This window comes from Lepisosteus oculatus, chromosome 2 (assembly GCF_040954835.1).
Source record: "Lepisosteus oculatus isolate fLepOcu1 chromosome 2, fLepOcu1.hap2, whole genome shotgun sequence".
NCBI classification, from domain to species: Eukaryota; Metazoa; Chordata; class Actinopteri; order Semionotiformes; family Lepisosteidae; genus Lepisosteus; species Lepisosteus oculatus.
The window spans coordinates 31875606-31893146 of NC_090697.1; the positions used below are offsets into that span (position 1 = coordinate 31875606).

General features: G+C 37.9%; 1 protein-coding gene across 1 annotated transcript; it reads left to right on the top strand.

Annotated features, from left to right (window-relative positions):
• Positions 1–926: 926 nt before the first annotated feature.
• On the top strand, positions 927–17475 carry coq3 (coenzyme Q3 methyltransferase). Its single transcript, XM_006626315.3, has 6 exons — positions 927–1221; positions 2880–3032; positions 6997–7096; positions 7839–8081; positions 14486–14645; positions 17072–17475. The coding sequence occupies exons 1-6, from the start codon at positions 1010–1012 to the stop codon at positions 17248–17250; spliced, it is 1047 nt and encodes a 348-aa protein (XP_006626378.3). The 5' UTR covers positions 927–1009; the 3' UTR covers positions 17251–17475.
• Positions 17476–17541: the final 66 nt, after the last annotated feature.

The following is a 17541-nucleotide window of genomic DNA, read 5'->3' on the forward strand; positions in this document are numbered from 1 at the left end:
GCTGATGTGTGGTGAACGTTCTGGCGCACTATGGCTGCCGTCGCATCATCCAGGTGTGGCTGCACATTGGTGGTGATGGAGGGGAGTCCCCATTACCTGTAAAGCGCTTTGAATGGAGTGTTATTATCATTATTATTATACTCTTCAAAAGCACTGACAGAAGTAGAAACTGTGTGGAAATGCATTTAACACAGAGAATAGGAGATTTATGACAGCAGGGAACAAGCTGCCCCGTTATGTGGATAACGTTTACACACCGGCTATAAAAACGGCTGGATGAAATCCTGCGACCAATTAGCTACTGAAAAATGAAAATCTATCGCTGCTCATGGGAGACAATACAACATAACCCATAGGAAAAATACACCTTGAGGATCTTAGACACTCTTGAAAATCAACTGAGAAATATGTATGCATTGATACTCGTCTGCTGACATAATCTCCAAACTGCAACCTTTTACTTAAAAGACTGGCAAAAAAACTCACTACTTCACTTCTAATCGGCACTTCCATCCAATATGAACCAGTTATTTTGTACTGGTTTTGAAAGGATTTTTAACGAGAAAATACATATATATTTAATAAAAGTGTTAGTTCGCAGTATTCTAAACAATAATCACAGGTTACTACATTATTTTTAAACGGGTATTTAATAAACTATTTAGGAGTTTTAACCTCCACAAGCTGATTTTGTTAGCTTGCAACGAATGTACGAAGTTAAACTTTGTTGCTAAAATACGTTTTTTACCCTTTTTGTCCCCAAGACCCTTTTTATATGATTTACATTCAAGATTGGAAAGAACTTAGAAAAATATAAACTAGAACTACTGCCAACGATGTGAACGGCATAACGATATTTGCCATCAACTGTGCCGTTGTTCACAGGTAGGAACTAATGTGATCAGTTGTACAGTTTCCACACGGTATCTAAACAAAGTGGTCAACGTAGGTCACATTAACTTTTTTGAGCTAATGTGACTAAAAGGCTCTTCATATTTTATTTTTAAAAATGTCAAAAAATATTGTACCTGTAATTTTCAGACTGGGCTTTGAAACAAAATCAGAGTATCGGTGTCTCCTAAGCCGTTTAGCCTTGACGCCTGCAGTTGTGTCTGCTCGGGCGCTGTTCTTTTTGAGTGCTGGGAATGAAAACCAGATAAATTATACAAAACGTCAAGCGTCAGGTGCTCCTGTGTTCACTCCTGTCTCCTGGAGAATGAGGTAAGCGCACAGTTACAAGATCCTGAGCTAGTGATCTGAACTGTTACAATATTTATAGCCCGTACACAGTGTCTTCATTATTAAACGACAAGCCTGTGTACTACACAGTAAGCAAAACACTGTGCCACGTATTTACTCGTGATCCTTAAGCACATACTGTATATATTTCGTTTTTCCTGTCGTAGGATCTTAAAAGAATGTTATCTTTTTATTCTGTATAGATTTAAAAGTCTGCAGATCTTTTTACAAGTTAAATATTTCCCAAATTATTTCATACTGAATTAGGACAACCGTTTTTTATAATATAAAATACACTATTCCTTGCAAGTTAAAAGTAAAAGATAATGTGGTTAGCATTACTTGCTTGTAGCGCTGGGGCCCCAGGTTCAACTAGCCAGCAGCCATATCACCCTGCAACTTACAACTGGCAACCCACTGAAGCTAAGCAGGTGTGAGCAACAATATATTTTATACTGTGACTGAAATTATATACAATATAATCCTTGGGCTTTGAATAATATTCTATTATTTAAATTTTACACTTTTAACTATCCGTTTTTTACTGTTTCCCCAACATTGTCTAGAAGATGTAACAGAAGCATCAACATATAGACAAAAGTCTTTTTCACATCTTAGATACTGTATTTATATATACTATATATATACACACAGTACAATAAATGCATATACTGTATATGTATATACAATAGTAGTATGGACAGCAGCCATATCACCCTGCAACTCACAACTGGCAGCTCAGCAGATGTGAGCCTGGCAAATACCTGGATGGGAGACCTCCTGGGAAAAACTATGGTTGCTGCTGGAAGAGGTGTTAGTGGGGCCAGCTCACCCTGCGGTCCATGTGGGTCCTAATGCCCCAGTATAGTGATGGGGACACTAAACTTTGAAAAGGTGCCGTCCTTCGGATGAGACGTAAAACCGAGATCCTGACTCTATGTGGTCATTAAAAAAATCCCAGGGCGTTTCTCGAAAAGAGTAGGGGTGTAACCCCGGCGTCCTGGCCAAATTTCCCATTGGCCCTTACCAATCATGGCCTCCTAATAATCCCCATCTATGAACTGGCTTCATTACTCTGCTCTCCTCCCCACTGATAGCTGATGTGTGGTGAGCGTTCTGGTGCACTATGGCTGCCGTCGCATCATCCAGGTGGATGCTGCACATTGGTGGTGGTGGAGGGGAGTCCCCATTACCTGTAAAGCGCTTTGAGTGGAGTGTCCAGAAAAGCGCTATATAAGTGTAAGCAATTATTAATTATTATTATTATTAATTACAAATCTGGGGTTCTGTTTGTGTGGAGTTTGTATGTTCTCTCCATGTTCATGAGTTTTTTTTTCTGGACGCTCCAGTTTCCTCCCACAGTCCAAAAAACATACTGCGAGGTTAATTTGTTTCTGGGTGAATTAACCCTGGTGTTGAGTGTGTGCGTGTCTATGTTTGTGTGTGTCGGACTTGTGTGTGCGATGGACTTTCATCTCAACCAGGGTGTACACTGCTGTGCGCTGGTTGCTTGTCGAGCTACTGTAGGTTCCTCTTCTCCCACGACCCTGAATTGGATGAAGCAGCTGGAAAATGGATGGATAGATTGATGTTAGTGTTAGACAGATATTGGCCCCCTGATGTCTTTTCTGTTATTCCAGGCCTTCAATCACGAGAATGAGCTCAGCAACACAGACGACACTGGACCCAGACGAAATGAAGAGATTCCAGTCCCTTGCCAGCAAATGGTGGAATGAACAGGGGGAGTTTGCAGCACTTCATGCTATGAATGACCTGAGAGTCCCCTTTATAAGGTAATACTAACAGCTGATTTTTTATTGTCACTATGAGGAATGTGTCAGATGTAATGCTCTTACACAGAATCAATTCCAGTGAACTTGCGGATTTAGTACAGAGTTGTATGGTACTATCTCAGGATCATCTGCATCACTTGTAACAAAAACAATCGTGTACCAAGAGTGGCAGACCAGCTGATCCCATTGTCAGTTGGTGCTAAGGGATTAACCCTGTAGTTTTTGTCTAATTCTTTATTTTGTTATGATGGCTATACCATAATGTACACAAGGGCACTGTTTACGTGCTGGTCTCAAAGTCACTGATGTCATTACATCCCTACACACATCATACAGAACTGTGATCTAACAGGCATAGAACAGCAAGATCCCACGTTGAGAGAGCCTTTGGAAATGTTAAAGCAGAGTTTTGTCTCTCATTTGGTTTGTGTACCAGTCCGGTAAAAGTTAGCTGCATCATTGTGCTTTTTGCAAGCCTCCACAACCCTGCTATGGACCGGTATAAACTACCTGTTCCATCTCCAAGACATTAAGCACACTGGCTGTTTCCACACCATTATTATTGGAGTGGTTTCCACACCATTATTATCATTTCCTGATAATAATGCCACAGGAAAACGAAGAGGTAGTGTTGTGAAGAACTTAAATAATTAAAGTGTGAAAAACAAATATTAGCAGTGTTTTCTTTAATATAACCTTACATTTAACACCATAAAATAAGAAACTTTGCCTACTGTACCCCTCTTTCTCAATATACCTTCCAAGAACCATCAGTATGGACTCTATACATAATAAATGATAGTAGAAAATAGACCCAAGTGACACCCTGATTTGACTGAACGCACATAAGAATCGAAGCCTGTTTACTTATACTTGTATGTATTTATTTTAATTTAATTTCTCTTCCCTCCACAGAATATTTATGTCAATACATATCTCAAAACTCACAATTGCATACTACAGGCTCTATGTGCAGTAGCAAGACTGATAACACCTTCCTTCATGATTAGAACATGGGACGTACTGTACTGTAGATCCATTGTATTGTGGCTGGAATGCAATTTTATTTTAATATTACATTTCTCAGTGACAAGTGCCTAGAATCATTTTGTAGTGACATTATTATTTCAGCATAATAAGCTGGTATTGCATTGGAAACTTCCCCTTGCAGTCCCGTGTTCTGCTTAGCATGTATTGTAAAGTGCTCAGTCTATACTTAGAGTTGTACTTACTCTCAAACTTTAGCCTCGAGGGCAGCAGCTGTTACTTTGGCTTTGCTGCAATTGAGAACATTCTTAGTACAGAACTGGGGACTAATTTCAGCAGCCACGTTCGTTGCAATTGGTATCTACAGAGTGTACAAGTTGAGCACTAAGCTCTATACTAACCATAGGATCATCTGTAGTAAGTACATTGCTTTCAATTCCTCACTGTACGTGCATCTCAATGTAGTTTTCACTTGTGACCTCTGATTTGTGATTAACCTGAATACTGTGTCATTTAACTATGCTTAACTGTGATAAAGACGTCACCTGGATTGGCTTTGTGTCAATGACTTTACCAATATCAAAAAAATATTTTTGTAGAAGAGGCAAACATTTTTCAGGTACTAGAGGTACTTAAATAAGCAAATAAGCAAATCTACTGTGTCCGCTGGTATTCTAACCAAGTGTACTTAGGGAAATGTACTTTGGGAGCCATTAACAAAACTCTCTCAACAGTCAATCAGGGCAGGCTTTTAATACCCATTGACTATTCACTTGCTAATGTAGTGCCCACACTGAACCACGCAGCACAGCTGAACCAAGCAATTATAGACGTACTGGTCTATAACAAGTATGATTTTTGAGATGGTAATTAGAAGTCAACTGAAGGATCTTGTGTATGTGTATGGTAGTAGGACTCTAGTGGATAATTGACAGAATTTAGAAAAGGAAGACCTTGCATTACAAACATGTTAGAGTATGAACAGATAACAGCATGAAAGTATAAAAAAAGGCATATTATATCATATATGAAGGCTTTTGTTCCCAATAAATGATTGATTCTCAAAATTCCAGTGGCAAACATTCAAAGTACTTTGGTATGAAAACTGGCTAATGGACAGGTTACAGAGTACTGATAAATGGTAAGTGCTCACATTGGGGTGGTGTGATTCGTAGAGTACACAGGAATCAGTATGAGGACCACTGCTGCTCTTAACGTATATCAGTGATCTAGTTGCTGGTACAGTAAATACATTAGTCATGTTTTCAGATGATGGCATAATAGGAGTATTAGCAAACACTAATCAAAAGAAGTTCATAAAGGCTTGGACCAAATGAGACGAAATGCAGGATGTTGCATGTAGGTAGTAAAAACAAACTGAAATATAAAACAGAAAAAAAGCTCTTAGAGCTTACTTATACCAACGTCTTAGACTAGGTATTAATGTAGACACATAATTTTTATATTTCAATATTGCAATGTGAGGAAGCAGTAAAAATGTGAAAAGGGCAATATAGTTTTAAACAAAAGAATTTACATCAAGTAATGTCATGATAAAATTGTACAGTGAGCTAGTAAGCATTTCTACTAATGTGTCCAATTGCAGTTGTCAAAATGCAGCTTTGCTGGGTTCACTTCTGTGTAGAGCAACCTGACACTCCTGAGCTTAATGGAGGGTTGTCCTACACTCACAGTGAACCGATGTCCCAGAAGTAGTCTCGAACAGAAAAGACTGTGCGGGGAACTAATTAAACTTTTTGCAGCCCAGACAACGGTGAAACTAAGGGGGAGTAGAGGGGGCACTGTGTTTTTCACACACTGTTGGACAGTTTGTCCAACCATGTTGTCAGCCTTAGCTCACTGCGAGAAACAGCCAGTTGAGATCTTTCAATCTATCTTGCAAGATAGATTCTCTAATTAGATGGGGTGAATGGCCTCCTCTTGTTTATAAGGTTTTCTTAGGTTCCTTATTTCTCTTAATATAACAAAACTCATAAAAGTGATACTCTATTGAAACATAAGTGTCTTTTCCTGTTTTCGAGCAGAAGGCATTAAAAAAGACTTTTTTCATGATTTTTCAACACCTACAAGTATCAATGTGCCACTACTTTTTTATCCATTTCTGTTGTCTGTATTTGTGGAAATTCCTATTTTGGCTTCAGCTTCTGTCCAGTTTATAGTAGTCTGTGATATTTAATTTCTCTGGCCGATTTGTATTCTTCGGCAGATATCGGATGACAACTTGGGATGATTAAGCAAAATTTCCAAGAGTTCTTGAAAACTGATTTTTTTTAATCGGTTCTGGGGTATTAATGAATGAGTTTCAACATTTTTTCCCCCTTCTTTTAACCTCTGGAATCTAAAAGGCACAGCAAAGCAGGGATAAATCAACTGCAGTAGGGAAAGACAGGCAGGTGATGAAACCAGTTCTAGCTGAGAGGGGGAATGAGCTCCAGTCGTGCCCTGCAGCCTGCTGGGAGCTCTCGTCTCTGCTGCCGGGGCAGGCGGGTTATTAGCGCCAGTCCCAGAACGAGCAGGCGGAAGCTGCAGCCTCCAGCACGGAGGATGGAGGATGGCGGGCAGGGCGGGGCAGGGGAGTGAGGGCAGCTGGGAGATGATCGGGAGAGAGAGCAGGAAGGTGTGACTGTCTGGACTCACCGTTCCTTCAGGCCACCCCTGGACGAGTCCTCGGTCCTGTGATGAGAAAGGACAGGAGTCCTTTTTGAGGTCAGATCAGCCTTCCACAGAAATTGGATTATTACAGTTAAAAAGATGCTTACACGACATAATACTTCTTCATAATACCGTGCCTGGTAGCAGCTGGAGGAGAAATCTCTTCATTGACTGGGAGTGTTTTAATGAATCACTTTATCTACGACAAGTAACTTGGTATTTTACAACATTTGATTGTTTCCTACCTTGAATTAAAGGGTGAAGTATATTCTATGTACTGTAACCCACTCTCCTTTTCCTCTAGGGATAATCTGTTGAATTTAAGTGGTGGTCGAAAACTGGGATGTCCTTTATCTGGCTTTAAAATACTAGATGTTGGTTGTGGAGGAGGCCTGCTGAGTGAGGTAAATGTATTGATTTCATTACTGTTTCACACTTCAAGGAGTATCAATTTTAAGAACAATCACATATATTCTGTATAGGTATTTCTCATATAGTACACTGGAAGCCAAAACACATTAGAAATCTGTGATTTACATTAAATAAAAATGAGTATTAAAGAGATGTTGTTTATAATTTTTGGTTTTCCTGGCTAGTTTGTGAGCTATGAGCTTTTTTCTTTTTTTTTTATAAAAATAACACCATGGCTTTAGAATACGTTGAGTTTTATTTTACTGAAGTCTTGCCAGCAGAGTTGCATTATTGAACCTGACAGTATCAGGTCTAATCAAATACTTAAACTTTCTATGTGCCTTTAATCGTCTGTCAGAAGAGCTTATTGTCTAACATCAGAAAAAAATAGCATCATTATAAGACATAACGTCATAACTGTTCAGCTCTACAAAATTGGAGATGACTTCTGATTGGAGATGTTTCTAATTTGTGGCCTGCATCTGTTATGGCACTTTCTAAAAAGGTGTTTTTAACCATTTCCCACCAGGCAGGAAAAGTAATTTTTGGAGCTCTTTGTGTCACTAGGACATAAATCTGTTATGAAAAGATTATTAATAAGAAGCCTGCTGGTTGTGTAAAATGCTTCCTAAGATTTCAAAGCTTGAGAGAACATAAGTCTCTTTTAATATCTCTCACAAATCTCTGAATTAATGTTGAGCTTTTCCTAAAGTGCTTGAAATGCCTTTTCTTTAGCCCCTGGGGAGACTTGGGGCTTCAGTCGTGGGAATTGATCCCTTAGAGGAAAGCATCCAAACTGCGGAGCTGCACAAGTCTTTCGAACCTGTGTTGAACAAGCAGGTCCAGTACAGGGCCTGTTTGCTGGAAGACATCGCTGAGGAATCGAGACAGGTGTTTGATGCGGTTGTAGCATCGGAAGTGGTGGAACATGTGAATGACCTGGAGACCTTTATAAAATGTTGTCTGGATGTTTTGAAGGTGGGTGAGATCATCACACGTTAACGATGCTTCTCTTAACTTACTCTTTGTGTATACACATTCAAGTACAGAACTCAAAATGGAATGAGAATGGATCCAAAAAAATCAGGCTTAGCCAACAACTGTCGTCAAAATACCTACTTATTCACTTGTTTCTCATTGCAGCGATTTTACAGAAATGTGTGTTTGTCACAAAGATTAGAATTCATCTGTGATAAATGGGTATTGTTACGCCAGATGCCTGTTATCCAGTGTGAAATGTCTTGTCATAACTGACATCTTGTTTAGTGAGATTAAGCTCAGGAGAAATAGTGCTGGTGCTATGCAGCCACTATACTTTCCAAATAGAACTATTTTACAGGCAGACAGAGTCCATCTGAATGATACAGTGAAATACCAAGAAACAGTTCTTTGTGTTTTACCTTTTGTAAACTCAGTCCCTAGTTTTTTAGGTCCGATTTTCCAGACCAGGATTTCATGTTCTGCTGACATGGTGGCAAGTCCAGCAATAATCTCTCACCTACAAGGATTGTTGAATGCAAATATTCATCCATCCATTTTCTAACCACTCCTTCCAGTTCAGGATAGCAGGGGAGCCAGAGCTTATCCAGGCAAGAGATGGTTACAGTGTGGGGTACACCCTGGACAGGACGCCAGTCCTTCACAGACACACTCTCACGACAGGGGCAATTAACCCACACCTGAAGGAAACAACGCATACACAAAAAGAACATACAAACGCCACGCATTTAGCAGATAACAGAATTGAACCAGCAATGTTAACCACTGAACCAAATATGTTTTCATTAATTTTAGCTTTGAGATACTACACTCCCCACTAGCTAAGGAACCTGACTAAATTAAAAGTTTAATATTTAATCCTGAAATGTCACAGAAATACTCAAAGTAGGTATAACTTGAGGTAGCAAAGGAACAAGTAAAGGTTTATTCCATGCTGAAAACAGAAGAAGAGAAACACAACGTTTCGGCTGTGGAGCCTTCTTCAGGATAAATAATTTGAAGTAGTTCACATAGGTACTGTAGCTGCATCAACGTAGGCATGCAGTTTCTTACCCTGTTCGGATATTCAGCTTTTTAGGGTTCTGTAGCATTCCAGTTTATGCTGTTTGTGTGTGTGAGATATTGCTGTTTGATCTGTGCTGTGATGAGGATGATTCTGAGTTGTGGTGCTGTCCTGGGGCTGGCTTGTGTCGGTGTGGCTCAGGTCAGTGAGCCTCAGGACCAGCTGGCTCAGCAGGGCCTTGTGACGGTAGTTTTGGTCACTGCTTTTTAGATGTAGCCAATAGTTTATTGCTCTTTTCCGTATGTTTCTTAGCAGCAGGTATTGGCCTAATTCTGCCCTGCACATGTTGTTGGGAGTTTTTCTTTCTCTGTGCTTAATATTTATTTTTCATTATGATTAACCAGAGTAGGAGATCCTTTGTCTCACACAGCCCACCCACAGCTGAGTAAACAGCTCAGTTTCTACTATTGTTTTTCTTTTAATTTGTGACCTCTTAAATCGTAACAATTTTATCAAATGTATCCTAGCAATTAAATGACAAAAGCTTATTTTAGTCCTTAATTCTAAAACGTAGGCTAGATATAATAAATAAAGTTCATAATTATAAAGCCTGATGTAGCTAATAGTTTAATAACGCTTAAAGATACCCACATTCTGGATTTATACATCTCAAATGCCTTAATTTGCGATCGCACTGCTCTAATTCAGGCAGCAGTACGAAAAGCAGAAGCGGTACAGTGCCCCCTTGCGGAGCGCCGTGACACGTGGTGAAAATTGAAATACGTATTTTGCTGTCTTGTAAGCGTATGTAGCGTATTAGTAAATTCTCAGGATTTAATTGTAATTCACATTTCCTATTAACACACCTTAATTGAAATAATAACATCTTCGTCGCTTTATTTGTATTTTCAAGTCTTTCACATTTTTTAAACAGATTTTTAAAAACTATTTTTTCCCTCTAATTTGGCGCCCCATTTCACTTGGCGACCGGCTAGTTTGCCTGTATGGACGAGTCGGCCCTGGTACCAATTCATATTTGCAACACAAAATGAGCTCAGTTTATTTTGAGTGCAACTCGTTGTGTTTCCCAACATCTCATTTTGTAATTCATTTGACAGTGCAAGAATTCAGTTTTCCTAAGAACTGATGTAATGTACACTGATATGTTATTTTCTTATGAATTCAGATTAGTTTGCCTTTTCTGCCTGTTGACCCTAACCTGGGAAGACAGTTGTTTTATGATGAAGTGTTTTCCTCATTCATTGTTGACAGCTCACAGGGCGAAAATGGGACTCATTCCCCCTTTGCAGTTGTGGGTGTCTGGGACCTTTCCTCTGCAAGTCTGAGGATAGCAAAAAAGCAGAAGCACTGTTTGTTTGTTATTATGAAAATATAACCAGTTGTATCGCTTGTGGCTCTTGGAATAATGGGTATCTATAAGTCTAATCAGAAGGAATGTGTAAGTCTATTACCATGTCTTTCCCAAAGATCAGCCACAATCAAATCAAGCAAGAAAAAAGCCGTGTTCAAGCAATAAAAAGTAAAATTCAAAGCCTTCATTTGTATGGTGTGTCCCACAATTAATTACTAAAAGTGGTTAAACTTAGAACCTGAAAACAGCAGTCTTTTTAAACAAAGAGACTAGCAACACAACAGCGGCCATTATCAGCTTGTGCTCTCTGCCTAACAGTGAAATAATTCACTGGCACTAACATTGAACTAATTCAAATTTCAGATCATTACATACATCTAAGAATGACACGCCACATAGCCGTACGAGAAAGAGTGAGAAGTATATGCGGTGACAACTGAAGTGTTAACTCAAATATTCAACTGTAATTTAAATCCAGTGAATTACACTAGGGCAGCATGGTAGTGCAGTGTAAGTAGCATTGCTGGCTCACAGCACTGGAGCCCAGTTCTTGGGGTGCTATCTGTGTGAAGTTTATGTGTTCTCCCTGTATCCCTGTGGGTTTCCTCCAGGTGGTCTGGTTTCCTCCCAGAGTCCATAGACTGTCAGGTAGATTGATTGAATTCTGGGAACATTGTATAATGTATAATCTACCAAAAAAGTTGTACATCATAATTTTAACATATATTTTCCATTTAATGCTAGAAGTTCAATACTGTTACTTTGATTTGGAATATCGTTATTGGTTCATTTTGTAAAAAAAACATTTATTCTCTTTTTTATTCTCTGATAACCAAGATTTTATCATAATTAAGGGATACTTATCAATTGGTTCTTGATGTCAGAATTGTTTTTAAACTTTTTTATTAATAGCTTCTAAAATGGCATGTCATTTTTTTTCCCCATTGGTAGCCGTCAGTTCTGGTATTCTGTCTTGTATATTTTTATAGCAGCGTGTTTTTTCTTGTCTCTTTTAATTCTTCTGCAATCATTTCCCTCCCAACCGCCCACAATTAAAAAAATATTGAATCATTTTAAGATTGTTTCTGACTGTGGAGCATTTTTCATTTGTATTCAGCATGACACTCATGTCAGCTGGTACTGTAGCTTCCTGAAGGCAGTAAAATCTCAGGCTGTCTCAGTGCTGCTCCATCACAGAAATGTCACATCCAAAACACTTTGTGAGACCCACTCTGATGCAATCAAACTGAATTGTGGACACCAAACGTCTCATGAAGGAAACTATCTACTTAACGTAGGATCTGTTGCTAGCCGAAGTCTGACAGAACGCTAATTTAAATAATAGGGGAGAAACAAATGAAATGAAATGCTGCCTTTAACAAAATCCCCATGGACAGAGACTAACAAAACAAGGAGGTGGTCAAACTGTAAATGGAAATTGCAAAATATATACCAAACACTTCTCAGAGTATATAATCTGAAATTGTTTGATTTCTCCAAAATAAGTGGTTTTGTCTTGTCTAAAAATGAGAAGATGCTGATGACACCCTAGGCCCTGCACATTCATCCTATTGGTAAAATGGTCTCCTAATTGTTCATGTGGATTAGTTTATTAGTTTACTTTCAGCACCGAAGTGAAGGTAGACAAAGCCATTTTACCATTTTGATTCAGTTCGTTTGCAAGAGAGTCCAGATTTACTAGAACATAAGAAATGTTCCAAACAAGAGGAGGCCATTCAGCCTGTCTAGCCCATTTGTTAATTAATAGTTAATTGATCCAAACATCTCATCCAGTTGTTGAAATGGCTGAGTAGCTTATTCTTTTGATTGAATAATGTGTCCTGCTGAAAACCATAAAAATATATATAATAGCATTTTACTGTCTTCTTTTTAGCATTACACAAACTCATGTTTGTCACAAATATATTCCAGAAAGCACAAATGCTATATTTATTTACACCGCTGTAGTTATCCATCCATCCATTTTCTTCCAATTCAGGGTTACGGAAGAGCCAGAGCAGATTATTGTACACCTTGGATGGGATGCCAGTCCATCGCAACCACTGTAGTTGGTATTTTTTCGTATTCCTCAGGCAGGAATTTCACTACTGTTGTGTGCTTTCTGTTAGTGAACTGCCTTATTTAATAAGGATCACAATTGTTCAGTTGGACTGGAATTTGGAGATTGAGATGGTCAGGTCAGTCAAGAACATTTATGTTTGTGTGCAGCTGAATATTCCTTTGCTGATTGGGATGTGTCGTCTGAATCATTACCGTGCTAGAAAATGGTCAGAATTGAGCTTTTGGCCATAATGACCATGTATGTGTTGGAATTCACTCTAAACACCCCTCAGACACAATTAAGTCCCTCTGCTGTTTTTGTACAGTGGGCATGACTGTTTTCTCAACGTTAGCTTCACTGTTTTCGCATCAAACATAATGTTCATAACCTTGTCCAAAAGCGTTCAATTTTTGTTTCATTTGACCACGGGACATGGTTTCAGTTGTCATTCAGATGTGGTCTACTGAAGCAAATTTAAGGTGCCTCTTTCTGTGGCTCACTCTCAGAAGAAGCTTCTGTTCTGTAGCTGGTCAAAAATCCCACATTCATGCATTGTGACATTGAATGGTGGTTTTGAACACTCTGCATCCTGGCTGAAGATGCAAGATTGTTGCCTTTGGATTTACACTTGCCTCCCAAACCACAGATCTCTTCTGTAGCCTATAGTGGCAAGATACACTTGTATCCTCTTCCTGGCTGGGCTGCCATAATACATCATTTTTTTTTAATAATGGAGGATATTTTTAATAATGTAGAGAAAACTGATACAGTAGATATCTTTTTTGTGAATCCTTTTATAGCCATTCCCCAGCTTCTGGAGATCAATGGCCATCTGTCTACAGTCTTCGAATAGCTGTAATGATGCATGTTGATACTTTATGCCTTCTGCCTTTCTTACCCTGTACTAACCCCAGGGATACAGGAAATCTTTGAATGCCTACAGTATATTTAGTTACGGAGGCTTCCACTACACTTCAAAGAGCAGAACTTTTGAATTTACAGGATTAGTTAGACGTGAATAAATTGGCCCCTAATGTTTTCTGGAATTCATTAATTATGGTAAATATTATTATACCATTTCTAAAATTGTTTGAAGAACATCACATTATCCAATCCCTAATCCTATTTTAGTGGGAGTAGGAATACATCTAGAAGGCAGTGTATCAGTGAATGTGTTAAACTTGCTGTATGTTGTTTTGCACTTTTGTCTCTGATGAAATGAGAAACTCAGAAATTCCCTGAAATGAACATTTCCAGGAATAAAATATTCTGATGAGAAAAATCTAACATGAAAAAAATGTTCTCCTTGTAGACAATGCTGTTACAATTAACTTAGATTATGAAACATTATGTCCTAACATTAAAGTTGATTTCTTACCATCTCGCCCTACTGTACGTCACCAATCCAGCCAGTGGATCAAGATCTGTTCGTGCTAACTTTATATGCATGAACAGTGTGTGGGGGAAAAATCTCTCCTGAAGCATCAAATGACTTTGTCTTTTCAATGAGCCCATGATTCGAAATGGTTACCCTGTCTATTTCTGTTTCATTTTTATAGGTATAAGGTACATTAAATACAGTATAAATATCTGTGTCTGAGCTCTACAGTATGTTGGAAATGTGTCTAAAGCTGATTACATTACTTCTTTTGTAATTAATTCCCCTTTCTAAGTTATCTCGCTTTAAGATGCATTATTTAGGAGCATTACCTGGACTTACAGTATAACAGGGACCCTCTGTACTGTATTTGGTAGCTACAAGCAAAGCACACACTCAGCTTTTTTATACTTTATTTTTACATTGTTCTTAAGGAAACACTTCCCCCTTATATGTTGTTTCACTATATGTCATGACTTTCTGGTCCCTAATTCTGACATATTTGCTCAAATATATGCAGTGTTAGCTGCTATATCTAATATATATATATATATTTTTTATTTTACAGCCAGGAGGATCTTTGTTCATTACTACAATAAACAAAACCAACCTGTCCTATGTGTTAGGCATTGTGGTTGCTGAAAGGGTTTTGAAAATTGTACCAAATGGAACACATGACTGGGAGAAATTTATTAATCCTGTGGACCTGGAACGACTTCTTGAATCAAGTGAGTGTTGCGGCAGCTTGGTTTTCCTACTGTAGGTTTCCCAAACAAAACAAATCAGACTTTTCCAAGTCAGCACACTCTGTGTGAAATGTTGGCATTCACTCAGATACTAATTTAGATCTAAAACTTTATTGAAGTGGTTTTAACAGAGGATATTACAGGTTTGAGAAAATAAAAATGAAGATACCCCAGAAATGAGCTTCAGGCGTTTCCTCTTTTGCCGATTATTCTGGTTAGTTCTCTTGTTCCTCTCTTTTAAATCCTAAATATGTTTTTACTTGTACATATTTTGTGTTAAAGAGAGTGAGACTGACAGCCAAACAGTGCTTCTACACAATGTTTATCAAATCTATACACCATGTAAAGAATGGTAAAATGAAAGTTACCAAAGAAAATGATTTGTCTAGAGCAATAGTAAAATGGTTAAATCTGTTTTAGAGTAGTAAATATGTATTCACTTTAAGTAGTGGTTTTTATTGAAATAACTTAAATGACAGGTTTTATTTCAAGTATTTTAAAGTGTTTTGAACAGAAAACATACAGTATATAGTACTACAAGGATTATGTTGTGTGTGGTATTTTTGTAGGTATTATTTCAATTCAGAAGGCTAAATCCTGCTATAGTGCTGTGTGGTTCTCTCCTACAATACAGAACATTCAGATTTTCTCTCTGAGAATGGAAAAACTCAGTGCTTTGATTAGGAGCCATAACAACGTAGGAGAAAGACTATAACTGGTATAAAACTGCATGAACAATTTAATTAAGTTAAGGTAGTCCATATGAATCTTTAGGGGAGGCTAAAATATGCTGTCTTGAAGATACAGTATAACAGCAAAGGTCTGCAGTTTCAAGGAAATTACGGAGTAGTATAATTAGTGCTATGTACTCAAGTTTCTATCAAGATGATAAACTACCAGAAGATTCCCTTGTAGATTCAGCTCTACTTTGAGCTTGCCAGCTAATTATCAATAATTTAACAAGAAAACTCCACTACAGATGCAAAATGTTCTGCATGTACTGTACTGTAGTTTTAACTGGAAGTGTAAGATACAATACTTTTAGGAAGATCCAATAAATATAGCATTTGAGTCAAGTATTCCAAGTCAGAAGTTCCAAGAAAGCGGTCTTATTAAAATGTCAAGTATTTGAAGTTTACTTGAGCTGTCAAGGAAGTGAATTTTGTAAAAGAATAGTTTTGAAGGGGATTTGCTGGAGTAGTCTGCCATACAGTCTGCTGAAGGGAGCCTCGCAGTACAGTAGTTGCCTCCTGAACTCTTTTTAAAGGTGTATCCTAGATTCTGAATGATGTGGAATACATTTTTGTTTCCTCCTATGTACCTACAGTAGATGAATCTAATATACTGTATATTTTATACCTTACACAAGAAGTGTCAGGATTTGTTTGTGTGAGGCTTTTATCCCAAAGATGTGGTAGCACAGCAGTTAGTGCTGCTGCCTTGCAGCTCTGAGGTCCTGGGTTTGATCTTGGCCTGAGGTACCTTCTGTGTAAAGTTTGCTTGTCCTTCTGGTGATTGTAGTGTTTTGTTGTCATGTGCTGTTATTACTATTTAATAATAAGTTGTTCCCTGTATATATGTGTACCCTGAGATGGATATTAAGCTGTTATTGAAAAATGGTAGATGTCAGTCTTCATGGATATTAGAAAGTAGGGTTTTTCACAGAACATACAGGACATGCAAAAGTGACACGGAGATATACAAGTTAAAAGAAGTACAACATTGTATCTATATCTGTTATGGTAATAAAAGTGTTCATATTATTATATGTATATTGTGTGTACAGTGCCTTGCAAAAGTGTTCAGGCCCTTTAAAACGTTTTGAAAGTTGCTGAATTACATATGATACTTACACATCTTTTTCCAATCTCTATTTTTATTGTAAACTCACATGCTCACACAGAAGTTGTTTTAAAGACAAAATTAGTTATTTGTCAGCAGATATAAAAAAAATGAAATATGCCACTTGCATAAGTAAGAACTAAATAGAGCTTCAACCGTTTTTCAAAAAAGAATGCTCAAATATTGCCAAATCTAGGTGAACCAAGTTGGTAGAGACCAATCCCAACAGACTTACTGGTCTAATTGCTGCCAAACCCGTTTCCTTCAAGTATTAATTCAGGGGGTGGAGACTTATCCAGTTTTGATATTTCAGTTTTGTATTTTTAATGCAGGAGTTTTTTCCCCAGTAAAAAAACATCTTCTGTTTAAAAGTGTGGAGTATGAAGAGTAGATGAAAGGAAAAAATGCTCATTTTAAACGCATGAAATTCTGAGGCACTGAAACAACAAAATCTGAAAAAAGTTCAGGGGGGTGTAGTCTTTCACTGTACATACAGTATATCTACAAATTCCTTAATGAATGTTCCTTTGACAGTAATTCTTTTCTCTTTTTTGCCACTGTCGCAGATGGATTCTATGTTGAATCTATTCATGGAATGCTCTACAACCCTGTGTCTGGTTCATGGAGCTGGACTAAGAGCACATCTCTCAACTACGCAGTTCATGCAGTGAAGCAGAAAGAACAACCACAGTCTGATTTCACAAAAAGGTCAGAAGATCAGGAACAGTGGGATAACAGCCAGTAGTACCTCTGAGGTTACGACTCATAGCTGATAATGGTGGAGAAGGCAAAATTTTGATTTTTTTTATCGAGACATCAAAAAAATGTTCTCAGTAAGCAGTCAATCACTTTACATAAAAATATCCCTAAAAAAATCAGGTTTGAATTTGCTTTAGTGTGGTTAGCATTCTGCATGTATCTAGGTACTTTGTAAGGACACTTTTGTGAATAAAATATATTATTTAGCTTGTTTTCATTTCTTCTTTCATTCTGTGTATTTAGAGTGTAATTGTGTACTATCATTACACTAGTAACT

Excerpts from the sequence above, each read along its gene's own strand:
- coq3 (XM_006626315.3), top strand. The coding sequence starts at position 1,010 with ATGTCAAAAAATATTGTACCTGTAATTTTCAGACTGGGCTTTGAAACA. Across the intron at positions 1,222-2,879 it reads CCTGTCTCCTGGAGAATGAG|GCCTTCAATCACGAGAATGA; the intron begins GTAAGCGCACAG and ends CTGTTATTCCAG. Across the intron at positions 3,033-6,996 it reads CTGAGAGTCCCCTTTATAAG|GGATAATCTGTTGAATTTAA; the intron begins GTAATACTAACA and ends CTTTTCCTCTAG.